Source organism: Erpetoichthys calabaricus, chromosome 17 (genome assembly GCF_900747795.2).
Source record: "Erpetoichthys calabaricus chromosome 17, fErpCal1.3, whole genome shotgun sequence".
NCBI lineage: Eukaryota > Metazoa > Chordata > Cladistia > Polypteriformes > Polypteridae > Erpetoichthys > Erpetoichthys calabaricus.
This window is the reverse complement of record NC_041410.2, coordinates 95,019,649-95,046,914: the sequence shown is the minus strand read 5'-3', so window position 1 is coordinate 95,046,914 and position 27,266 is coordinate 95,019,649. Positions and strand designations below refer to the sequence as shown.

The window sequence follows — 27,266 nt, the reverse complement described above, 5'->3', positions numbered from 1 at the left end:
GCACTATATAAAATAGATGGACGGATACATATGAAGGCAAGTGTATAACAACATCAGACCGATAGTGAAAGTGTCCAGGGGTCTCTGATGGTTGCTGGGATAGGTCCCAGATGCCCCCTGACCCTGCCCCCGGATAAGGGGTTATGAAAATGGGTGGATGGATGGACTGATGGATAGTGAAAGGCACTGTATTATAGATACATTGGTAAAGCACTCTATGAAACATACTTCATATCTGATAATAGTCCCTTTGATAGGAAAGGCACAATGTAAAACATAGACAGTGATAGACTTGGTATTGTAGATAAACAGACAGATAGAAATGGAAGACAATATGCTGTATAATAAATGGATACAATCAAATAAAAACTGTATGACGGAATGGACTTGTTTAATTCCGTCCTGCAATTAAAAGCATTTGGGGTAAACTTTTATTTTTGGGTGAGTTTTGTTAATGTCGTTAATGTCAAGTTGTTTGTTGTGGTTGAAATGTTATAATTAAAATATTTACATGCTCAATTTACATACAGTACATTCCAGACCACTTACTGGAAAAATGTATAAAGTGGCATACAGCAGCGAATCTTTTCACAGCTTAATGACCAAAGGAGTTCCCCTGTTCTACACAAGAAGTGACTGAAAAAAAAAACATTTTAAAGATAGTTTAATTATAAGCCTTCAGTGCGCCTCAGTAAAGAAACTTCATGTGCTGTTTTTAGTAGGGTGTTTGGGCCTCAACTGGTCAAGCAACAAGTGACACGTAGAAAAGGCACTATAAAATAGTTTAGATAAAAAAACATAGATAGATAGATAGAGGCGGCACGATGGCGCAGTGGGTAGCGCTGCTGCCTCGCAGTTGGGAGATCTGGGGACCTGGGTTCGATTCCTGGGTCCTCCCTGCGTGGAGTTTGCATGTTCTCCCCGTGTCTGCGTGGGTTTCCTTCCACAGTCCAAAGACATGCAGGTTAGGTGGATTGGCGATTCTAAATTGGCCCTAGTGTGTGCTTGGTGTGTGGGTGTGTTTGTGTGTGTCCTGCGGTGGGTTGGCACCCTGCCCAGGATTGTTTCCTGCCTTGTGCCCTGTGTTGGCTGGGATTGGCTCCGGCAGACCCCCGTGACCCTGTGTTCGGATTCAGCGGGTTGGAAAATGGATGGATGGATAGATAGATAGAGTGGCACTTCTCTTCCCTGGGCACCTGGATGGTCCTTGAACCCTGGGGGACAGCGCTTGCAATGCACCAGAAAGTGCAGACAGACCAGGGATGGTGTACCCCCGGAGCGCTTCCAGGTGCAAGGGCAGCACTTCCGCCACACTGGGGACTGCTGCCGGAAGTTCCTCATCAGGCACTTGGAGTACATCAGGGGCGTTATAAAAGGGGCCGCCTCACTCCATTCGGAGTCGGGTGGAAGAGGACGGAGCTTGCAAGGCCCGAAGGACCAAGGACTGAGTGCAATCGTGTAAATAGTTTTGTAAATAGTGGAATAAACGTGTGTGTTTGGACATTGCGGTGTCGTGTCTGTCTGTGGCCGGGCTAGCTCTTACAATAGATAGATAGATAGATAGATAGATAGATAGATAGATAGATAGATAGATAGATAGATAGATAGATAGATAGATAGATATGAAAGGCACTATATGATAGATAGAAAGATATGAAAGGCACTATATAATAGATAGATAGATACAGTAGATAGATAGATATAGATATGAAAGGCATTATATAAGATAGATAGATAGATATGAAAGGCACTATATAATAGATAGATATGAAAGGCACTATATGATAGATATGAAAGGCACTATATGATAGACAGATATGAAAGGCACTATATAATAGATAAAAAGATATGAAAGGCACTATATAATAGATATGAAAGGCACTATATGATAGACAGATATGAAAGGCACTATATAATAGATATGAAAGGCACTATATGATAGATAGATATGAAAGGCACTATATAATAGATAGATACAGTAGATAGATAGATATAGATATGAAAGGCATTATATAAGATAGATAGATATGAAAGGCACTATATAATAGATATGAAAGGCACTATATGATAGACAGATAGATATGAAAGGCACTACAGTATATAATAGATACAGTAGATAGATAGATATAGATATGAAAGGCATTATATAAGATAGGTAGATAGATATGAAAGGCACTATATAATAGATAGATAGATATGAAGGGCACTACGTAATGCATATAACAGATAGACATACAGACAGATGTGGACCCAGCTGCCCCTAGTCCTTCTAGAACTCTCCGAGGCTCTGCCCATTTTCCATTCCCCTGACTCCTTCGGGCCCCTCCATCCTGTCTGGGTGGTGGTATGGCCCAGTGTGTGGGGTGTTGCTCACTAGTGGCCTCTGCCCAGCCATTGACTCCCAGTACTGCTGTCGCACTCTCTGATGGGTTGCATTTCTCCGGAGGCTGAAAGTGGGGCAGCGTACTCTGCTTGGGTTGGATTAGAGAAATTTGCCATAGGCAGGTGGAATGACAGACAGGAACGTGCAGGAAGTGAGCGGTGTGTGTATTGCAACACACAGGTGTGCCGGTGAGCAGGTGGGCACGTAGGAAAAGGGCGCGGTCACCCTCAGTTCCCAAACAGGAAGTGCAGGCATCTCTGCGCCTGTGCAGCCGGAGCACGTATGTTTCGCCTGTGCTTGTGTATATGAGCTCGGCCATAACATAAAGAGTGTCTGTCTCTCAGATCTTGGACTACAACCCCAGACGTGCACTGTGGTGACCAGCTGACTTCGCTGGCTTTTCCATCCTACCTGCAACTGTGGACAGGTGGACACTAAGTGGGTGCAGACTGAGACACACTCCAAGGGCTTTGGACACGTTACTTTGCTTTTGTGAAGCCTTCCTCATATGGAACATGAATGGAAAAATCCAGAAAAAAACTTTGGAGTGTAAAGGCTGCCCCCTTGTGTTCAAAGCCTACAACTGCCAGCCAGTAAATGGCCAAAACAAAAGGCTGAAACTTGAGTGAGAGGTGTGTGTGAATCTGCAGTGGCACACGGACACACCTGGGATGAACTGAAAGAGACAAGCTGCTCCCGGGCGTGTTTAAACACCTCTCATCACTGCTTCCTCATACAAACACATTCTTGAAAAGCAGATAATACAAGAATTAAGGCATCCATCTATTTTGAGATCTGCTTGACCCAAGTATAGGGTAATGGGACAGGGGCCTGTGGGATAGGATGGCATTGGCACTGGACGAGTTTATTTTTTTTTTAATATTTTTATTTTATTAATTTTCATTGTAATCATTCCATACAAACAGATCAATTTGTAACCCAACAAATTTGAAAACAAATCAAACCCCACCCCTGAGAAGGAGAGCTTAGCTAAAGGAAAATTTCTTTAAGCTTTTTAATAAGGCAACATTAGACAAAAGAAGGGGAGAAGTAAATATCTATATAAATAAGAGATGGAGAAGGGAGTTAAATGCAATAATAGTTATTTCTCTTATTCTAAAATAATATTGATTAAATCCTGCCATGTTTTGAAAAAATTTTGTACAGATCCTCTAACTGAAAATTTGATTTTTTCCAATTTCAAATAATATAAAACATCGGTTTCCCACTGACTTATAAGAGGAGAATTAGGATTCTTCCAATTTAACAAAATAAGTCTGCGTGCCAAGAGTGTAGTGAATGCAATCACCGTTTGCTTGTCCTTCTCCAATTCCAGTCCATCTGGAAGGACACCAAACACAGCTGTTAGTGGGTTAGGAGGGATTGTGATACTAAGGCTGTCTGAGAGGCACTTAAAAATTTTTGTCCAAAATGATGTTAGTTTGGTGCAGGCCCAGAACATGTGACCCAGTGAGGCAGGAGCTTGGTTGCAGCGCTCGCAGGTTGGATCCTGGCCTGGAAACATTTTGGACAGTTTTAAGCGAGACAGATGAGCTCGATATATAATTTTTAGTTGAATAATTCTATGCTTTGCGCATATAGAACTCGAGTGAATTCTCTGCTTTGCTACCTTCCACTCCTTTTCTGATATATTGATTAAGAGATCTTCTTCCCAATGTCCTCTTGGATCTTTGAAAGGTAGGGACTCTAATAAGATTTTATATATTGCGGAAATAGTGTTTGTTTCCTTGGAATTGAGCAGTATTTTTTCCAGCATTGTGGGGGGTGCAAGGTGGGGGAAATCGGGCAATTTCTGTTTAACAAAATTTCTAATTTGAAGATAGTAAAAGAAATGTGTAGCTGGGAGGTTAAATTTTGAACGTAATTGTTCAAAAGATGTAAATATGTTGTCTATATAAAGATCTCTGAGCATTTTCATCCCAAAACTTTTCCAGGTATTAAAAATTGGATATACTTGCGAAGGTTGAAAGAGGTGGTTCTCTTGCAGAGGTGCCACTGATAAAAGATTTTCCATCTTAAAATGCTTCCTAATTTGGTTCCATATTCTGAGTGAGTAAAGCACAATTGGGTTATTAGTATATTTGCGATAACTTTCATTTATTGGAGAGCAGAGCAGGGAATATAAAGAAGTACTACAGGATTTTACTTCTATTGCGGACCAAGCCTGTGTATGTGCATTTATTTGTGTCCAGGTTTTTATGGCTAGTATGTTTGCTGCCCAGTAATAAAACTAAAAATTAGGTAAAGCCATGCCACCTTCTGCCTGAGGTCTTTGTAGGGTCGCTCTTCGGATACGTGGGTGTTTTGAGTTCCAAATGAATGAGGTTATTATTGAATCTAACTGTTTAAAAAACGATTTATTGATATATATTGAAATGTTTTGAAATAAAAAGAGAAGTTTAGGAAGGATATTCATCTTAACAATGTTAATTCTTCCGGCTAGAGTGAGATGAAGAGTTGACCATCTATGCAAGTCTTGCTTAATTTTTTCCATACAGACGCCAAAATTTTGTTGATAAAGAGCTTTATGTTTACTTGTGATATTTACCCCTAAGTATTTAAACTGATCTGCTATGGTAAAAGGTAGGGTGTCTAATTTAATATTATATGCTTGTGAATTCACTGGAAAGAGTATACTTTTATTCAGATTAATTCTAAGACCAGATATCTTTTGAAATTCTGTTAGTGCTGTTAAAACAGCAGGGACAGTGTTTTCTGGGTCCGATATATATAAGACCATATCATCTGCATATAGAGAAATTTTCTGTTCCAGTCCTTCTCTGACAATCCCCTTTACCTGATAAGAATTTTGGCAGTGAACCGCCAGTGGTTCAATAGCGATTGCAAACAACAGTGGCGACAAGGGACATCCTTGTCTGGTACCACGTTCTAGTTTAAAGTAGTCTGAGCAAATGTTATTAATACAAACTGAAGCTTCTGGACTGGTATACAGTAGTTTGATCCAAGCACAAATATTCGTGCCAAAACCAAATTTCTCCAATGCAGTGAAAAGGTAATTCCATTCGATCATGTCAAATGCCTTTTCTGCGTCTAATGATAGTAATATCTCTGGGGTGTTTGATTTTGCTGGTGAATATATAACATTAAACAAGCGTCGGAGATTTGAAGATAGATGTCGGCCTTTAATAAATCCAGTTTGATCTTGTGATATTACCGAGGGCAGCACTTTCTCCATCCTTCTAGCTAGGATTTTTGAGAGTATCTTAACATCATTATTCAGGAGTGAAATTGGTCTATATGATGCACATTGTAACAAGTCCTTATTTTGTTTAGGAAAGACGGTGATTAATGCCTGTTGAAATGTTTGAGGTAGTATTTGGTGGTCTTTAGCTTCTGTAAATGTTACCAATAAGAGTGGAGCTAGATGAGTGGAGAATTTCTTATAAAACTCTACGGGGTAACCATCAGGGCCTGATGATTTCCCGCTTTGTAGTGACTTTATAGCGTCTAGTAATTCTGTTAGCGTTAGAGGTTTATCCAGTTCCTCAGCACTTAAAGCATCTATTTGTGGTATTTGTGAATTATCCAGAAATGCATTAGATTGCGTGTTGTCTTCTTTGGGCTCAGTGGAATATAAAGACTTATAGTAATCTCTAAATGTGTGCATTATTTTATTATGGTCGATGATTTCTTCTCCATTCTTGTTGGTGATTACTGGTATTGCATTGTGAACTTCTTGTTTATGAATTTGTTGAGCTAAAAGCTTATTAGCTTTTTCTCCGTGTTCATAGTAATGCTGTCTAGACTTATAAATAAGTTGTTCAGTTTCTTTAGTTGTTAAGATGTTAAGTTCTGTATGCAGGGCCTGCCTTTTCCTGTGAAGAGCTTCACTTGGACGCCTGGCTTGTTCTTCATCTATTCTAGTAATTTCATTTCTTAGCTCTGACACTTTCTTGGTTTCTAATTTATTTCTATGGGAAAGATATGAAATAATCTGGCCTCTTAAGAAGGCCTTTAAAGTTTCCCAGAGTGTTCCTGCAGAAACCTCTGTGGACGTGTTTGTCTCTAGAAAGAAGCTGATTTGTTTGGATATAAATTCTGTGCAGTTCTCGTCTGCCAATAAAAGAGGGTTAAGACGCCATCTGCGAGGTGAGTGTGAGGGGCTTAATGATTTTAGCTCCAAGACTAGAGGGGCATGGTCAGAGATAACAATTGTGTCATATTTGCATGATTTAATTGTAGGCAGGAAATTATTATCTATAAAAAAATAATCAATTCTTGAGTAGCTATAATGCACTGGTGAGTAGAACGAATATGTTCTTGAGTTTGGGTTAAGAAACCTCCAGGGGTCTGATAAGTTGTGATCATTTAAAAACTGTGTAATTATCTTTGCAGTATTAGATGTCGTCCCCCCTGTCACAGGAGTCCTGGACGAGTTTAGAGACACCAGTTAGCCGAGACGAAGAAATCCAGAGCAGCCAGATAAAGATTTACACGAGGTGAGGAGAACATGCAGGCTCCACAAGGATAGTGCTTGGTCACGGCCTTTGAACCCAAGGCCCAGAATGTGTGGGCAGCACCATCATACTGTCCTGGTGAAGACACTGAAGAGTATGTGAGGCTCGCCATTGTCTGGGCGCTGAGTGTGCAGCCTTGCAGTGCCATGTGGCACCTGTTTAATGTCACACTTTTACAAAGGGACACCATCTCAGGACCAGTCTGCCCAGGCAGTGTGGCGTAGTGGTTAAGGCTTCAGACTTTAAAACCATGAGGCTGTGGGTTCAAATCCAGCTGGTGACACAGTGTGACCCTGAGCAAGTCACATCACCTGGCTGTGCTCCAATTGGAGAAACCAAAGAAATGACAGCAAGTGTATCTTGGATGTTGGATAAAATATAATAATAATAATAAAAGTCAGCCTTTGTGCTGTTATGAAGCGCCTTTCACTTTGTACAGATAAAGCAGGACTGGTGTTGGTCCATCTGTTTCCTGAGCTCCTGCCACTCACTTGGTGGACACCATCCCAGGGCGCTTTACTTGGTGCAGTTATTGAATATTTGCCTTCATGTTTATACAATATAACCAATATTCAGGTCACGTGACTCACGGGTGGAGGGGGGGGCACACCTGCAGGAGCGCACAGCACTTTGTGAACGTGGGCAGACTGACTCACTCAAGGTGGCACACGATGCCTTGGGATTTTAAAAAGCACCTTTCATGGCAGACAGCATGCCAGCCTGCTTCAGAAGTTCAGTCCGAGACCACTGGATGCGGAGTCACTGAGAGTCGTGTTGGCCGTTAAAGGGAAGGGAAGGGACAGTATATATCGCGAAAAGCATCCCATGGTTCTTTACAGGTGCAGGGCGCTTGTTGGCACATTTCTGTATTGGGAGAGCCTTACGTGTGGTTTTTATATAGTGCCTTTCATCATGAGGCCTAGTCCTGTTTGCATTTTACAGGTACAGTGCACTTACTTCCATATTTCATCAGTGAGTTTGTCACACGGTGATGTAAAGGTGTGGGGGGGGGTTTGCTCAGACCAGCCATTCTTTTCACAGTTGTACCCCCCCTTCCCTTTTGACATCACAGTCACATGTTTTGACATTGTGGGCACTAGCAGGACACCCAGTGACAGAAGGAATCACAAGCAGTGACTGCTACTTGCAGTTTTGTATAGTGCCTTTCATAGTCCGTCGCCATCCCACGGCACTTTTCTAACACTTGCCACACACGCAGATGATTAGTGAGGCCTGCCATTTATTGTTATTGTTGTTATTTATTGTTTTCTATGCCATCTTTCCTGCCCATTTAATTTAATGGCATTACATGCAGTAGCTTTCATGTCTCAGGGTCATAAAGGGTAGCGCTAATGTGGATTGCTAATGTTGATTTTATATAGTGCCTTTCAGAGTGATAACCCCTCATTTATTATACAGTTATTTCCATTCTTTACAATTTTGGTGGGACTTCCTCCGTGCCGCATATGGTGGGGATTACTACTTGTTTAATATAGCGCCTTTCAGAGTGGGCCCCTTCCTGTTTGGTTTCACAGTTGCAGTACAGTGAACACTGGTGGGACTGTTCAGAGTCGCACATGGTGTGTGGTGGGCTACAGTTTGTTTAATATAGTGCCTTTCAGAGTGAGCCCCTTCCTGTTTGATTTCACAGTTAGATGCTATTTTTGCAGGATTCAGAGTCCTGGTGGGAATTTCTATTTGCGACTTTATGTAGTGCCTTTCACATTGCGTCCCATCCCAAGGCACATGAAGATTTTTTTGGTGGGGATTGCTACTTATTTTATATAGTGCCTTTCAGAGTGAAGACTATCCTATTGGATTTTACAGTTTGAGGGCAGTGCTCTCCGTATTTAAACAGGCTGAGCGCTGGCAGGGCACACGGTGACAAAGGGAATCACTGGTGCGAATATATATAGCGCCTTTCACAGTCTGCCACTTCATAAGTGCACTGCGCTTGTTTAGATGAACTTGGGTGGTGAAGTGATTCAGCGGTGGGATCGAGCCTGGGTCTTTGTACTTTATATTCGAGGCCGTCAGCCCAAAGGGACCACCTGAAGTGTCACCAAATTGCCACTCAGGTGTTCCCCATGAACTACTAAGGACTCTTGAGACAAACCAGTCCAAAAAAAATTTGGAATATTTGTTTATTCAAAATCCAACTTCTGCCACCAGAGTGTCCAGACTTTGGCCCCATACATCATGCATTTTTCTCTTGGATTTCTGCGTTTAATATGATGTGACTCGATTGGCAATGTCAGTATTGTTCTAATGTGACCTTTAAGTGTCACACAATTGCTGAAATTAATGGGGGTGGAGGGAGGTGGTCCTTATCATCGGTTCCCGTGGCTCATCTCCCACCATAACCACTAATCCACACCTCCCCACACGTGCTGCACCTCCACATCTGCCTTTCACTTATTTACCTCCCACCACTAAACACCTTGGCTTGACTTTTGAGAGAAGGTGAATTGAAGATGTTGAGTGCATCACAATCCCCTTATAAGGGAGCAGATGTGACTCGGCTGGTGGGGAGGGGGGCGTGGGTGTGCATTTGTCACGGGTTTGGGGCGGAAGGGTCTTCTTACACTTCTGATTATCATCTCTTGAAATTAACACTTCGATGACATCAGCGAGCAGGAGACCGAGTTTTGTTACCCTCTACTGACACCTGGTGGTCATGTTAGGGATGGCATTACTTATTTTTTTTTTAACCAGTTTAATTTTTCCAGAGCGGTTATTCCTACAGCGACTTTCATAGCCAAATCAAAACAGTGTATGAGGCTACAATTTATTTTTTGGGGTACCTTATGGATTCCGGGTCCTGCATTCAAATTCCACGTGCATTCAGTTCTCCGCTTGAAAGCTGTACGTTCTCCACTCGTCGGCATTGTTTTTCTGCAGTTGTTCGGCTTTTCCTCCCACCTTCCCAAAGGTGTCTAAATGAAATTAACTAATGATTCTAAACTGGCTGCTTGTGTGTGTGTGTTGTGGGGTGGGATGGAGTAGCCAGGTGACCAACTGGTGCCTCATCCTGGCTGGTTTCTGGTTTGGGTTTGGGCTCGAATTTGTGCGAGTTGAACGCCTCACCCCTGTCGTTGTCACTCACATTTCCAAAGGAACGTTTGGCGAGAAGGGTCTAACTGCAGCCTGCAATACCTATGACATAGGTCAGGTAATGTCCACAAGGTCAGTCACTTTGAGTGAGATAACCGTCCCACAACCTTCATCTTAACCGTAGTGCAACGGGGCCGTAAAGTTCACCACAGTCTAAGGCAGTGATGTCATCTACTGGTAGCATAAGAAGGGCATTGGGGTCTTCTAGAAGACCTCGGGTGGATGACAGTACATGAAATCCTACCGACGCAGGCGGCCACGTACAAAAGGAGAGTCCCGAAAAGTTCCATATGTCCGAGGGAAAACTGCTCAGAGGTTGAAACATCAGCGCATACGTTTTGGAACTGCAAAAAGGCACAAGATGTGTGGATGTGGTGTTAAATAAATGGAAAGGGAGGTGATCACAAAAGAAGGTGTGTTGTATGGGTTAGTAGGGAAGGACTTGGATGTAAAAATGCCAATAAGGGAATGGAAAATAATCAATATAATACAGGAACATATGTGGTGGTGGAGAAATGAATTGGTGATTCATAACAGGAAAATAGCAATTCAGAGATTGTTACAGAAATGCGAAAAAGAAGTAGTGGAAGAATGGAGGATAAAAGAAGGACAAGGAAACAAATGAGCCTAAAAAAAGGTAAAGAACCTAAAATAGAGTTTAAAATGTGGTGAAATGGTGATGGGTTACAGTGGATTAGCAAATTGGCCAGACTTTGTGTGTGTGCTCAAAGCTAAAACACTGAAAAGAAAAAATAAATGTAAGTGAAAGGGGACAAGCAAAATGGTGTTTGTTCTAAGTAATGGATTTTAGACATTAAAAAAAATTTGGGGTCTTCTAGCAAAAAGCAGAGGACAGCAGCAGCAAGTGTGGAGAAGGTCACAGACAATGTTCATCACTTTTCTCATTTTCGAAGGCACACCATAGGGGGGGATCTTTACATTGTCTGGAATCTCATCATTTAGTCCACTTTTTCCAAAATGTTAACAGCAGCAGTAACCAGTGATGTGCAGTGAGGTTCATGGCTGGTGAGGCACGGACTCCTTCACAGTCAGATTTAATATACAAACCCAAAAGAGTCGCTCATTCACTCTTCAGTTGGCAGCCTGCACATTGACTACTGGTTATGTTTCATATCTCATCAGCATTTCTTTACACACACACACATACATACATACAGTCATATGAACAAGTTTGGGAACCCCTCTTAATTCTTTGGATTTTTGTTTCTCATTGGCTGAGCTTTCAAAGTAGCAACTTCCTTTTAATATCTGACATGCCTTATGGTAACAGTCGTATTACAGCAGTGACATTAGGTTTATCAGATTAACAGAAAATTTGCAATATGCATCATAACAAAATTAGACAGGTGCATAAATGTGGGCCCCCCCAACAGAGATATGACATCAATACTTAGTTGAGCCTCCTTTTTGCCTCTAGATGCTGTCCTCCTATAGCCTCTGATGAGTGTCTGATTCTGGATGGAGGTATTGTTGACCATTCTTCATCAAATTGAACTGAACTGGAGAGATTTTGTATGGACAGCCTGCTTCAAATCATCCCATAGATTTTCGATGATATTCAAGTCAGGGGACTGTGACGGCCATTCCAGAACATTCTACTTCTCCCTCTGCATGAATGCCTTTGTAGATTTCCAACTGTGTTTTGGGTCATTGTCTTGTTAGAATATCCAACCCCTGCGTAACTTCAACTTTGTGACTGATGCTTGAACATTATCCTGAAGAATTTGTTGATCTTGGGTTGAATTCATCTGACCCTCGACTTTAACAAGGGCCCCAGTCCCTGAACTGGCCACACAGCCCCACAGCATGATGGAACCTCCACCAAATTTGACAGGAGGTAGCAGGTGTTTTTCTTGGAATGCGACGTTCTTCTTCTGCCATGCAAAGCACTTTTTGTTCTGACCAAATAACTCATCAGTCCAAAGCACTTTGTTCTAAAAGGAATCTGGCTTGTCTAAATGAGCATTTGCACACAACAAGCGACTCTGATTGTGGCGTGAGTGCAGAAAGAGCTTCTTTCTCATCACCCTGCCATACAGATGTTCTTTGTGCAAATTGCGCTGAATTGTAGAACGATGTACAGATACACCATCTGCAGCAAGATGTTCTTGCAGGTCTTTGGAGGTGATCTGTGGGTTGTCTGTCACCATTCTCACAATCCTGCACATATGCCACTTCTGTATTTTTCTTGGCCTGCCAGACCTGCTGGGTTTAACAGCAACTGTGCCTGTGGCCTTCCATTTCCTGATTCCATTCCTGACAGTTTAGACCTCAGAGATGGCTTTTTGTAGCCTTCCCCTAAACCAGGAGACTCAACAATCTTTGTTTTCAGATCTTTGGAGAGTTGCTTTGAGGATCCCATGCTGTCACTCTTCAGAGGAGAGTCAAAGGGAAGGAAGCACAACTTGTAATTGACCACCTTAAATCCCTCTATGAAGTTCAAGGCTTAACGAGCTCATCCAACCAAGCAATCAGCATTGAGCAGTGACAGGCATTCAAATCAGCACAATGACAAGGGGACCCACATCTGTGCACAGCCAGTTTTTCACATTTGATTTAATTTCATACAACTAAATACTGCGTCACTAAAAATCTTTGTTCGGAAAACACCGCAGTACTCAGATGTTCCTAGGAAATGAAAGACATACCACTGTTATCTTTTTTGTTGAAAGTAAATTATTATGCAGGCTGAGAGGGGTTCCTAAACTTTTTCATATGACTGTATTTGGCTAAGAAAGAATGTTACATTTATAGCGTTATTGAGGGAGAGCGGAGAGAGCGCATTTGCTCCTCACCCTCCATGTGTTCTAAATTTTCTGTTGCAATTCCACAATTCACACTCATTTAATGCAAATGAAAGTGTAGAGGGTGTACAAAAAAAACCATTTCAATTTTGACCTTTATTGAAATATTTAGTTGTTTTTTAAAGCATTTAATTCTGATACTTTATTCAATTTTAATACAGACTGTCCAACAGAAGGATAACATGAAAAACAAAAGAATATTTTATTTAAGGGCAAAATTTAGTTTTTAAAATATTGGATTGTTTTTTTCTTAGTCGATCCCATTTTTTTTATAAAATTGAAACCCGTTTATAGTCTTACCTTTATTTGTAAATGAAGTCCATGCCCCTGTCGTTCTCCACGAAAATCTGCGTCACTTTCTTGTAAAAGTCCTCCATATTTTCCTTTAGGTTTAAAAATCTTAATCTTTCATTTTGGCAGTCACACCAAACAAAAAATTTAAATAAACGGCCCGCTGCAGTCAGGGCCGGATTTTCCTATAGCTATATAAATGCAAAGAATTATTATTATTATTATTATTATTATAGGTTAACTAGGCTTCAGCCTAGGGCCTCAAGATCAAGAGGGGCCTACATTCAAATTGTTAGCAAAATTAAAATTACACTATTCTAAAAACAGTGAACACTAAAACACTGAACCGAAAATAAGGAGAAATTCTACGCATATGACTAATAAACAAACATAAAAATGTATTGGTTAAGATCAACGCGTATTACATATTTTATTATCTCTCATGTAATTTACAAACTTAAAAATGGAAGGTGAAAGGGCCTCATAAGTGGAATAGCCTAGGGCCTCTTTTCATATAAATCCGGCCCTGGCTGCAGTGCACTTGACTTTCTGATGTCGCTAACTTATCGGCGCCTCTGCGTACGCAGCAACGAGCGCCAGTTGAGCTCACATGCTCCCCCTTCAGGGTGTCACGGTACTGTCTGCCTCACTCGCCTTGTGCCTTCTCACTGTGGTTTAATGTCCAATCAGCAAGACTAAATATGTCACACACATTCATTAGTGATATCAGCCAGACTGTGGAAAGTCAGGGTGTATAACAAACGTGTCTGCAAACATTATATTGGCGACATACAGAGAGACAGCAACAGGCAGGCGCCAATCGCAAGCATCAACCCCACGTGTGAGGAGAGCGCAGTCCGAGGGGATGTGAGGCTCGTCGCTGCCACACCTCTCGTTTCTCCCCTGTATTTGAACAGGAAACGCGCCAATTCAACGATTTTGACTATAAAAATGATCAAAGTTATTGAAATCGTATAGAAAACAAATTTATAGCACAGACCAGTGGACACATTTATTTTATGTTATCATTTTTTTTTTTTTTTACTTTTCATGATGACTCCGTTGACCGCACGTCCCTGGTCTAATGTGATGGATGTTTTGTGACTGGCGTTGAGGGCGTTTGGTGATGTTGGGGTGTCACATGACTGACCTCATAGGTACTGCGCTCTGCAATTACACCCTGTTGGGACTTTTGCCACAGTTGCTTAGAAGAATCTGGATTGTGTTACCCTTTGATGACACCTGGTGGCTGCTTTTGGAATAGCACATTCTCTGGTCTTTTAATTAATTAATTTTTTTATATATACATTTAGTCCATCCATCCATCCGTTTTCAGGCCTGCTTATCCAGAGCAGAGCCGCAGCGGGGAGTTTGGAGCCAATCCCAGATAGCACAGGGCACAAGGCAGGAACACACCCTGGACAGGACGCCAGCCCATAGGATGAACACACACTAGGACCAATTTAGCCAAAAAAAGTCATATAGTGCCTTTCAATCCTGGCCATAGATGTTTTCTGTCGAGACCCCCCCCCCCATGACCCCGAATTGGACTAAGCTGTTTAGATATGTTTGCTTTCTTAACAGAAAGTACTTGAACTTTACCTGTAAGGCACTAGAATATCCTACCTTGACATGTCTAAGATATTTTCTTTTACGATGCTTTCAAGCAAATAAACATCCATCGTCCTTACTTTTTTTTTTTTTTACTTTATATAGCGCTCTTGTAACTATTTAATACTCTTCAGTCCCCACCAATGTGTTGCACCCACCTGGATGATGCGACAGCGGCCATTCCTGCGCCAGTATGCTGACCACACATCAGCATTTAGGTGGTGAACGGGTGAGGGAGAGAGAGAAAGACAACAAAGGGATAGAGGATCATTAGGGGGCCAGGGTGGGCAATTTAGAGTGGACATCGGGGTACGCCCTGCTCTTATATGCTCACAGGTGGCGCAGTGGTAGTGCTGCTGCTTTGCAGTAAGGAGACTGGAAGATTGTGGGTTCGCTTCCCGGTTCCTCCCTGTGTGGATAGCGCTTTGAGTACTGAGAAAAGCGCTATATAAATGTAATGAATTATTATTATTATTAAAGGATGACTGCAGATCTTTAATGACCACAGAGAGTCAGGACATCGGTTTTAAGTGCCATCTGAAGCACAGTGTAACTGTCACTGCGCTGGGGTGTCAGGATTCACATTCAGACCCCAGGGTAAGCACCCCCTTCTGGCCTCACCAACACCCAAGCTTTTCCTAGTCATCCTGCCAGGGCCCACTCATGCTGAGCTTCTGGTGGGTTACCTGTCCCGAAGTGCGGGGGGCTTGCAGTGCCTTTCAGCCCTGTAAAGGACTGTCACCCTGCCCACCCAACCCCATGACTCTGAATCGGACTAAGCCACTTGGAGAAGTTTGGGTTTCTTATCAGTAAGTGGTTGTGCTTCCCTGTAAGGCGCTATAATAACACAGACTGGACATTTTTAAGATCCAAGAGAAGCTTTGAAAAGCAGAACAGGTGCTGTCAAGCAAACAAAACAGCCAGCGTCCTTAGTCGGCACGAATGTAGGTGTTGGTTGGGTCTTATTTTATATAGCGCCTTTCACGAGGTCCAAGGGATTTCTCTTACTCAGCTCAGTCAGAAAGCCCTGAGCAGCCATAACCTCTCGGCCAGGAGGCTTTAGTGGAAGGTCAGCAGTGTCCTTCTCTGCACTTCTCGGACAGATGCCTTGTGGTGGTTCGGGGAAGGGTGGTGTGGTTTGTGGGGGGGGGGGGGGGGGGGGGGGGGGCCCTGCAAGTTTAGAGAGAACTCCCTGATTGAAATCTCACTCGCCTGTTTACTCATCCGCCCTCACCAGGTTACCAGAAAGTGCTGCGGGCTGCCAGGAAGGCTGCGGTGGCTGTGGTGGCTGGAGTGGCGATCACCACGCTGCAAGGCAGTGGCGGCTCAGGAGGCACAAACGCTTCGAGGAAGTGAGAGGCGGCGGTTTGCACCAGCAAGTGTGTGTGTGTGTGAGAGAGAAGAGTGGCACGGGCCGGGCAGCTGCACACTTCACTGCATTTGGGCATACAGTGTACAAGAGAAAGAGAAGTGGGGGGGCACAAGGAACGCATGAGGACTATGGGGGGGGCACTAAACACACAGGGTCTCCCCATTCATATACCACCATTAAAGGATATAAAGAGAAGTGGGGGGCACAAGAGACACATGAGGACTGTGGGGGGCACAAAAAACACAGGGTCTCCCAGTTTGCATACCACCATTGTAGATAAGGATATAAAGAGAAGTGGGGGGCACAAGAGACACATGAGGACTGTGGGGGGGCACAATACATACAGGGTCTCCCAGTTTGCATACCACCATTGTAGATGAGGATATAAAGAGAAGTGGGGGGGCACAAGAGATGCATGAGGTCTGTGGGGGGCACAAAACACACAGGGTCTCCCCATTCACATACCACCATTGAAAGATATAAAGAGAAGTGGGGGGCACAAGAGACACATGAGGACTGTGGGGGGGCACAATACATACAGGGTCTCCCCGTGCACATACCACCATTGAAGGATGTAAAGAGAAGTGGGGGTGCACAAAGGGTACCCCCTCACATAAGGTCCTCAGACAGATGGGCCTTCCTCGATTAGCCACAAGTAGAAGGCAAAACAGGTGAGCCATTCGAAATGAGCAGACGAGGTTTTTCTGCGGGGTGTGAAGAGTCCCAAAGTTGGGTGCTGTCACCAGAAAGTGCCCCCCTGTATGTCGGAGTAACGCACACAGATGCCAGATTTATCAAATTGGGGTGGGGGGGGCCGGGGGGTTGTTCATACCTCAAAAATGTGCAAGGGAGGGATCTCTCCAGATTAGAGAAGATGAGCCCGAGTCTCCCCAGACATTACTGGACAGCTCTTTGCCGTCGAGGGTCTGGTGGGTCGTCTTTCCTAAGTGATTAACTACTAAGAAACACAGAAGGGAGAAACAATCACAGGAAGAACAAAGTGCGGCAAAACAAACATCAGCTGCTTTCCTGGGCCGGGACGAGTGAGCCTTGGTCTCCGATGTGCCAGTTGGGTGGCTTGTGGGGAGAACAGCCAGCAATATAGCAAAGAGGGGACAAAAACATGACAATGACAATCTTCCAAAGTCACCACAACATGCTGCACCCCTACCATCACCTTCTCTCTCTCTCTCTCTCTCTCTCTCTCTGTATCAGACCTTCCCTCCTTTCCACCTCGTCCCTGTGTCTTTGTCCATCTTGCCACCCAGTTGCAGACATCATGACGCACCGACTGGCTTGGCAAAAAGAGGGTCACAGGGGGTGCCGGAGCCTAACCCAGCTAGCATAAGGCACAAACCCCGGACAGGGTGCCAGTCCATGGCAGGGCTCTGCTCTATTGTGCCTTTCCTATCCATTGGTCTGATGAAGTGACGATCCTGATGGCTCAGGTTAGCCCCTAAGCCGTTGCTCCTCAGTGCCCTACAATCTTAAGTGATGGCATTGGGTGGTTTCCATCCAAATGAATGTTCCAGAAAGAGCTTTGTATTCAGATTTGTAGCAGGTTTCATAAATAAGCAGGAAGAGCTGATGCCAGATTTCTCAAATCCCAGTGAGTTCCTGATTTTAGAAGGACTCTCACTGCTACCAATAACTCAAGACTAACGTCAGGTTTTCTTCGTCTGTTCAGACCTGCTAAGTAGGCTTCCAGACATTAAAGACTTCTGCTTTGTTCACACTTTAGGGAGCTTTTCAAAGCCAAAACAACAAATTTCACATGCAAAGAACCGCACCTGGAATGAAACGGTTATCTGTCAAGCAATGGAACCAACACAACCCAGTAAAGAGCCATTAAAGAACCGTAACATGAAAGAGCAGACGCCAATGCCAACACCTCAGCTTGCAGCCTTTTTTTTTTTTTTCATTTTGTTAGGCCACAAATAAATTGTTTTCTACCACATGCAACATTTTAGTCACTCATGGGCAACAATTTGTGGCTCCTTGCACTTCCCAAAGTAAATACCCTGCACCCCCCTGGCCTCATTATGGGAGCGGAGCTGAACTCCTGCCAGCTCTCCTGTTCGGCGGCACTCAGGCGAAAGAGAATGGCGACAGCGTGACTCATTCCAGTGAGCCGCCGACTCTGCTAGAAAATCTGCTCTGCAGCCAAACAAAGTGACCCGCTGCCACACACACACACTGTCCCATTAACTGGAATGTGTGTACACAAATGCCATCCTACCCGCCTTCTTAAGCTTCATTCTCCACCTGGCACTTGATTACACCCAACCCCCCCCCACGCCATCTTACCTGCATTCCCTAATTTACACACGTGCTAAATTACAAACAGCAGAGCACCGAGCGTACGCTCTGTGTTATATAGCAGCTATGTAGATAGATAAAAGGCACTATATAATAGATATGAAAGGCACTATACAGTATAATAGATAGATATGCATGAAAGGCGCTATATAATAGATAGATTAATAGATAGATATGAAAGGCACTATATAATATAGATAGATATGAAATGCACTATACAGTATAATAGATAGATATGAAAGGCACTATATAATATAGATAGATACAAAAGGCACTATACAGTATAATAGATATATAGTGCCTTTCATGCATATCAGATAGATAGATATGAAAGTCGCTATATAATAGAAGAAAGGCACTATATAATAATAATAGATATGCATGAAAGGCACTATATAATAGACAGATAGATAGATATGAAAGGCACTATATAATATAGATAGATATGAAGGGCACTATATAATAAAGATAGATATGAAAGGCACAATACAGTATAATAGATATGCATGAAAGGTGCTATATAATAGATAGACAAACAGATAGATAGAAATACATTTTTCTCCGTTGCTGCCTCGCAGTTGGGAGACCTGGGTTCGCTTCCTGGGTCCGGAGTGGTGGCTCTGAGGCTAAGGATCTGTGCTGGTATCCCGAAGGTTGCCGGTTCGAATCCCCGTCAGTGCCAAAAGAGATCCTACTCTGCTGGGCCCTTGAGCAAGGCCCTTAACCTGTAATTGCTCCAGGTGGCGCTGTGCAATGGCTGACCCTGCGCTCTGACCCCAAGGGGTATGCGAAAAAAAAAAAACTAACAAACACTGTTGTAAGTTTCTCTGGATAAGAGCGTCTGCTAAGTGATGTAAATATAAAACTCCCTGCGTGGAGTTTGCATGTTCTCCCCGTGTCTGCGTGGGTTTCCTCCCACAGTCCAAAGACATGCAGGTTAGGTGGACTGGCGATTCTAAATTGGCCCTAGTGTGTGCTTGGTGTGTGGGTGTGTTTGTGTGTGTCCTGCAGTGGGTTGGCACCCTGCCCGGGATTGGTTCCTGCCTTGTGCCCTGTGTTGGCTGGGATTAGCTCCAGCAGACCCCTGTGTTTGGATGCAGCGGGTTGGAAAATGGATGGAAGGATATTTTATGTCAAATAACAAACCTCAACGCACCAGAATGACTAAACGGAAAGAAAAGTTCTGATGCAGATAAAAAGAGCAGTTCAAATTCCACACCAAGGTCTTCTCTCCATTTACTTTGCATAATCACCCCGCACCTCTGTGGGTTTTCCTCCAGCTATTGTCTTTTTTTCTTCTTCTTCTTTTTAATTCAAAACACTCGCAAAGATGTGTCACATTAATTGTGGCTGTGTGTGTAAAGGGGTCCTGCAGTGGACTGGCGCGGTCTTTGTGATAAAGCTCAGTCCATCCCACATCCCCTAAATTGGACTAAGTGGGCTTGAGATTATTACATGCGGCGACACCTAGTGGTCTTATTATGAATGATATACTGTACTGTAGTACTCTCAGTACAGTTTGTTTACCCCGCATTTAAACTTTAGTGAAACAAAAGAGAATGAACTGCTTCATGTTTATATCCTGCATACATATATGTGATGTTTAGTACCTGCCAGATAATACAAAGAGTACACGACACGTGTTTCGCCCTAATTTGAGCCTATCAGGTGTACGCACTTTTGCTTCTCCATGCGAGGATCGAACCTCAGACGTCGGCGTTGTACCACGGCGGCTACTTACTTGACAAGTTGTAGATATACGTTTAGAGTATATATGATATATATCTATACACACACGCAATCACTGACCAAATTAGAAACGTCTGTACACCTGTACGTCGATACAGTAATCAGCAAATCAAGTGGCAGGAACACCAGGCAGATGCAGGTGAGGAGCTGCAGTTAATGTCCACGTCAAACATCATCTCAGTGCTTTCGACCGTAGCATTATGGGCTGGTCTGATTATTTCTGTAACTGCTGATCCCCTGGGATGTTCATGCACCACAGTCTCAAGAGTTTACTCAGAATGGTGCAAAAAAAAACATCCAGTGAGTGGCAGTACTGCAGAAAAGCTCCGGCGATGGGAGAGGTCAGAGGAGACTGGTCCAAGCATCTCAGTCGAACCTGGAGATGGAGACGCTACAACAGCAGAAGACCACGTCGGGTTCCGCTCCTGTCAGCCACCATCAGAAAGCTGAAGCTGCAGTGGGCACAGATTCGCCAAAACGTGAAGACTGGAATAGCGTAGCCTGGTCTGATGAGTGTCACAGGCTGCTGGTGTAATGGTGTAGGAAATGTTTTTTGTGGCACCCTTCGGGCCCGTTACTTCAAACCAATCACTGTTTCAATGCCCCGGCGGATTTGACTATTGTTGCTGATCTTGAGCATTGCTTATACGGGTACTTTAAATGAATGGACAGACGGTCTTAAAATCGCAGGTGACCGCACTTCCACATTTCATTGACAGTAACTTCAAAAATTAAACGCAAAGAACGTTATCACCTTTAAACCAGTTCATTTAAGAATCAAGAACTAGGGGGACGATTCACCGTTTGGTTGGTTGGCTGGTTGTAGATAGTGAGGTGAAACGGAAAATCCAAATAAGTGGCCAACTTCAGCCCTGAACAATACTTAAAGCGGTTAAAAATGCATTTTTGATAGATAGATATATTTCTTTTTGTCAGGTTGAAATTTTGGATTTTACAGAAGTTCGATAAAAATAAAATATTTTAAACCCCAAAGTACAATTACCCAGAAAACACCAGAATAACTAAAAAGAAAAAACTTCGGAATTGGCATAAGATAAAATGAGCAGTTTGCTGTAATATTTTATAGTCTTTAAATTAAAAACAACCTTCATAAAATCCATGCCCCGTTATGCGATTTTGTTGTCGTCGTCTATCCCAGCAGCATCAGTGACACGGGTGGAATCAAACCTGGACGGAATGACAGCTGATCGCAGGTCGCAAAACACTAACGCACCTGCACCGGGTAAATTGTAATCATTCGAAAGTAACGCACGTTAGTAATTAATAACTGGCTTGATATTTAAGAGAATAAAACAAACCTAAATTAATACCCGTATTAGTCGAGTTCCGCTCAGGCTCGCGGAGGACAGCTGCGTTGCTATGGTGACGTCAGCCTACGGAAGCCGCCTGTGGCCCTGCCGCACTGATATGCACCTTTTGGCAAACTCCGACCGAGAATGAGTTTTTTAGACGCCGGGAGTGGTCGCCGCTGGTAGAGCGAGAAAGGAGGCGGCAAGCCGTTCCAAGAAAGATCCAGGCACGCAGTGAAGTCCAAGCGCCAGGAGGGACGCCGCCATGAGTGTGAACAAAGCGGAGCTGTGCGACTCGCTGCTCAGCTGGGTACGTGTTGGGTTTGTTTTTGCCGTCAAGCCGGATAACAGGTGGCAGAGCAAAGGTCTGGGCGGCAGTTTGCTCTGTGACGAGCGACGGCCTGCTGGCTTTACCGGAGAGGAGCAAAAGTGAGCTGCTTGACTCGCTTCCTTCAACGCCCGGCTTTTAACAAAGGCCGCCAAATCAGTTAAAGCCCAGTTATTATGCAAGTGGCTAAACTACAGTTCGGAGGAGGTTATCGCTAGTGTAAAAAATAAAAAAAAAGATAAACCAGATGTGAAGCACGTACCTCTGTCAACAGAACTGGGGGTCAGGTGGACTTGTATTAGTTGATTAGGACGAGAAAACTTAGTGCACCGGCCTGAACAGGGAGAACGTTTAATCCGTGAACTGCCATAAAAACACTCACTCAAAGGGGGGCACAGCAAAACGAGCGGCATCAGGTGCTAAAGGGTTAAAAGAACCTGTTGATCCAGACCGGAGAGGAGCACAGAGAGCCCATTGATAGCGCAGGATGAACAAGGCGGGTGTCCGCTCGCCCGCGCGCACACCTCTGGCTGCTGTTTCCCGTGGTATCCAATTCCGTGGGGATGGCGGTGATTTTCAATGGCAAGGGCTGAGAGATCCGAGGACGCTTCTCTGTGGTCTTCCCTCCCATTGAAGTTGTATGCAGCTGATTTGCTTTGAAGCCTCTAGGGCAGGGTGCTCAATTCCGGTCCTGGAAGACCTCAGTTGCTCCAGGTTTTCACTTTAACCAATTTCTTATTTAGAACCCGTTTATTTCCCAATAAAGCAGTTTTTTTTGCTTAGTTTTAGTTATCTTATTTGTTACAATTCAGAACCTTTAGTTGCCAACTTTAGTTTTAAATTGGTGCATTTAGGTTTAAGTTGTTGCCCGTGTTCTTTACCACCCATCAGTGAAAAATGAGGCACACACCACAAAGGAACTGTCTCCTTCCATTTAAACCTGTCTGCATGTATCATATCAGTGTTAACAAAAGTTTGAAATAAATAAGAGAGAGAGAGAAAGGAAGAACCACAAAACATATGAACAAAGGTTTCAGAAAACAAAAAATACAGTTTTTGTTTTGTTAGAATGAAAGCATTAACAAGCTATATTATTAAATACAAAGTTTTATCATCTGTTAGGCCTGGCGTCTTATTCTGAAACTGGTTGGAATGAAAACCTGCAGCCACTGTGGACCTCCAGGACTGTTATGGAGTACCCCTGCCCTACAGGTGTCCATGCTAGACTCTTTGTTTCTCTTTGCCATTTGACCATCTGCTATATAATAAAACACTAAGGTCTCTGTGTGTCCAATCCCTCAGAACAATCTGATTGGTCAGTTTGGCTTTGACGATGCGATCAAAAGAGGAATTGCAAATGTGAGACCCATAAGGAGAAGTAAATGCATAGGAGGTTCGCTGAGAGTCAGCATCAAAGACGAGAAATATAAAACCAGATGAGACAAGAAAGGTATTTTAAAAATAATGACAGAGTCTGAGAAGCAGTGTTTACAAAAATGTGTGCTTGAGAGGGAGTGCCAGTCAGGAGGACAGGGGTCAGGCTGCAGACACACACGGGTACAGGGCAAAGGCACTGAAGGTGCACGTAGGGCAAGAGATTACAAATATTTTTAAATTATTCTATTCCGTGTTTTGACAGCTTGACCAGTAGCATATATATTCAGATTGGCCACTAACTTTTGTCACTATAACCAGTAAACTGTTGTGGCAATAAGTAATATGTCTGCACTGGTTAGGCTCACTGAACTTGTAAAAAATAAGTAACCAGGCAGATGGCTCTGGCCCTTCATGATCCTGTGTCTGATTAGCAGATTTTGGGTATGTTATATGTAAGATGTTCTGTCTCTCAGAATTCAGTCAAAGCAAGGTCCTGAATAGGAATTGTTGTCTTCCCAAGATGTGTGCATAGACCAGCTACTTAGACGATATTAGGACGCCATTGATTGACTAGTAAGCTGGAAGGCTGCGTCCCCAAATGGTGATCTGCTTCAGCTAACAGTAATATTTCTAGACCAGTAACGGCGCCCTGCTATAACGATAACGTGCAGTGAATATACTTGACTTGAGCATTCCTAGTCTTTCTCTGTATGTTTATCAGAGGTTGATGTGCTTCCTCCTTCCTGAGCTGCTCTTCTTCTTTTCTCCACCCTTGTGGTCGGCTTCTTCTCTTCAGTCTCCCTCAAGAATTATTTAAGATATGAAGAGGTAGAGGAAGTGACGGCGAAGGTGGTAGGGATGAGAATGGCCGCCCGTATGCATGCACCGCCCTGCTGGCCACTGCCGAGAGTTGATTCTACAATAAAATAAAAATAGGAATAACCTTGGAGGTCAATCATCATCCCGAAAGCGGATAGTAGACGTCACTTAGTATATGTGTAATACATTTCAAGTCAAACGGTTTGCGAGCTACAGGTGATTTAAAATCCTGGACAGACAAACGGACAGCCACGGTAGCGTATTATAATATTTTTAGATCACAGTCTATGGAGGTGGTGCACTCTATAGGTTTGGTTCTTGCACTTTTTTGTGATACCTTTGGGATAGGCAATCCCATAATGATCTAATCAGGTTTAGTATTTTTGATGCAGTGTTAACATCTGGGGCCTCATGTATAAACGGTGCGTACGCACAGAAATGTTGCGTACGAACGTTTCCACGCTCAAGTCGCGATGTATAAAGCCTAAACTTGGCGTAAAGCCACGCATATTTCCACGGTACCTCATACCCTGGCGTACGCAATTTCTCCGCTCGGTTTTGCAGACTGGCGGCACCCAGCATCAAAGCAGTGCTACTGTTCCTGTGTGATCACCCTTTCTTAGATCCACATTCCTGACGCGGCTTTATAAATACACTGAAATTAACTGCATATTGTTTATTAGTGTAATGCATCTGATTGTAATTAACCTGCAGCAATATAATGGTCCAGGGAATAGCCATAGTATTCCAAATACCATAACTGCTTTAGCGTTGTTACTCTCAATGCATCTTCTTCTTCTTTCAGCTGCTCCCGTTAAGGGTTGCCACAGCGGATCATCTTTTTCCATATTACTCTCACTGCACCACTCGGAGTATTTATATCACTGTATCTGAGTGGGGAATCACAGCAGCAGCTGATCGGAAAGAGAATTATCGGTATACAGTTTCAAGCACACACTACCTCAACCACGGCATAAGACGTCAAAGCCATTCCTGTATGGACCTCGCATTTCAGAAACCGTTTCATCCCAAGAACTATAAACGCACTCAATCAAGTGCGCCTTGTAGAACTGTTTGTACTTATAAGTACAATTACTGGTACTCCACTGTAAACTTGCACTACAGTTATAATATTGCACAACCTGCGCCACTTTATAAAGCGCGTATGATGACGATATAATTTTTAAGATGAAATGCAGCAAAATATGTTGCTTATAGTATACAGATAAAACTTTACCTTTATTTAAATAATCTGTATTGTTAATAATTAAACATGTGAGGACACGGTGCCGCAGCGCTAGCAAGTTCACGGATAGCTCCTGCCTTGCGCTGTATTATTGCTGGTGCTGACGCGACACTGGAAGGATAGACGGATAGAATAATTAAACATGTATTACGAAGATATTTCAATGTTCCTTAAAAGTTTTGAAGAATCTGCGTTCTAAGCTTACAGATGGCTTAACGTCTATTACAGAGCTGATTGTGTGGCGATTGGGTATTTGGAGAAAGAAAAGTAAGTACAGGAATTGGAGGTTAGTACGTTTGAAAGAGACAGTACTTCTGTGATAAATTATTTCATCGAAGGTCGCACATGGCACAGCAAGCCTCTTGTGTGAGATATGAACAATCACTGCGCCACCGTGTTCCCATGTTTAATAACATGCTTTCATTCCTATCATCATGAAAAAGATATCACGTATACATCTCAGTATTTTAATTATTCAGAGAGCTGTAATATCACGAATATAATGGATTCTGTGTCCTGTCGGAGAAAGAGAAAGAACGGAAGCACGTAGTGATTCACATACACAGAGCACATAGAAGATCAAATACAGAACAAAGCATTTAATGTGCTACTTGAGAAACTAGTAAATTAAATGATTTTAAGATGAAGTTTATGATGTTCTACTTTAATGACAAAACAAACTACGTGATTAAAGTGGAAATTTCGAGATTACAGTTGACATTTCGTGCTTTTTTCCCACTGTGCGCCTATTTTTTTTTCTCTGTACCCTAATAAGCTTTCATATGACACTCGGACGGTGGGCTACGAGTTGCCTTTTCACGCCGACTTTGATATGTGATTTTTTTTTTATTTCGGGCACTGTGCAACTTTGTGAACTTGAGCCTTCGAGTTTCTCCGACACTCTGTCACTCGATCAACTTTCTTTTGCTGATTATACCACTGTTTAAACCAACAAATCGTACGTTTTTCCTTTGCCTCCACTTGGTATTCGCTGAAATTCTTATTTTCCTCTGTGCTTTTCTCATTGTCTTTTCACAGAAGGCTATTTATATTGATTTGTATATTCAAAGAGGCGTAATTCTGGGAGGAGTTGGGGTGGGACAGAAGGCGCGTGCACGTGCGTTACTTTTCACGCTGATCGGGATTTATGTAGTGGAAGAACGTGAAAGTTTGCGTGCGCACAGATTCCTGCATCTGGATTTTTCTGTGCGTACGCACATTCCCGCTTTTGTGCTTACGCCATGTTATAGTGTGAGTTCTACGCACGGCGTTATACATGAGGCCCCTGGTGATTAAAACAAATAAGCAGTGTGGCTTCAATGACCCTTCTCTTATTTTTGTGCCAGCTGAAGACGTTCCAGGTGCCCTCATGTACCTCTAAAGAAGACCTCACTAATGGCGTCGCCATCGCCCACGTGCTGCACAGAATGTAAGTTTTACTTATTTTATTAATTTTTATTTTGCTCTTTTCAGGTAGGCACGCTTCAGTTCTCTTAGGTGTTACGAGGCCATGTCTGGCTTGGTATGGGACGTCCGACGACACTTGGCACACACACTATGGTGTAATCTTCTGACTTCACGCTCGGCCTGTGTAGGGATGGGACACTTTGTTTTTGTTACTGTGCCCTCCATAATGTTGATAGGAAAAGTGTTATCACTTCCACATAAATGACTGTCTGCAATGTGCACTTTAATCACAAATGAATTGTTTGATTTTATAATTTTTAACTGTGGTATAGGGGGGTAAATAAAAAAAAAAAAAATGTGTCTTTGTCCCAAACACTATGGCAGGCAGTGTATCATATGTTTGAATTGTCAACCTCCATTGTTAATGTCCGCAGTGTAAAGTATTTCATGGTTATAATAGTAGATTTTGGCTTAAAAACAAGTTTTAGAACCCAGCAGGTCTCTTCTTGCTCCAAAGCACTTTATTGTGGTTAGTGTGTAAACCTAACCTAATTATTGGCTACGTGAAATATTGTCTTGTTAAAATAATGAGGCTTTCAGAAGCCTGTGCCCGAGA

General features: G+C 43.1%; 2 protein-coding genes across 2 annotated transcripts in view; one reads left to right on the top strand and one right to left on the bottom strand.

The window, feature by feature from the left end:
- Nucleotides 1–27,266, bottom strand: part of rnf11a (ring finger protein 11a) — a 628,093-nt gene that overhangs the window by 427,568 nt on the left and 173,259 nt on the right. The gene's annotated exons all lie outside the window — the stretch shown is intronic.
- Nucleotides 21,557–27,266, top strand: part of LOC114668199 (protein Hook homolog 2-like) — a 62,164-nt gene continuing 56,454 nt past the window's right edge. Inside the window, exons 1-2 of the mRNA XM_028823859.2 lie at nucleotides 21,557–21,783; nucleotides 26,590–26,672. Of these exons, the coding sequence (XP_028679692.1) occupies nucleotides 21,739–21,783; nucleotides 26,590–26,672 (128 nt within the window). The 5' untranslated portion in view covers nucleotides 21,557–21,738. The remainder of the gene's footprint in view (nucleotides 21,784–26,589; nucleotides 26,673–27,266) is intronic.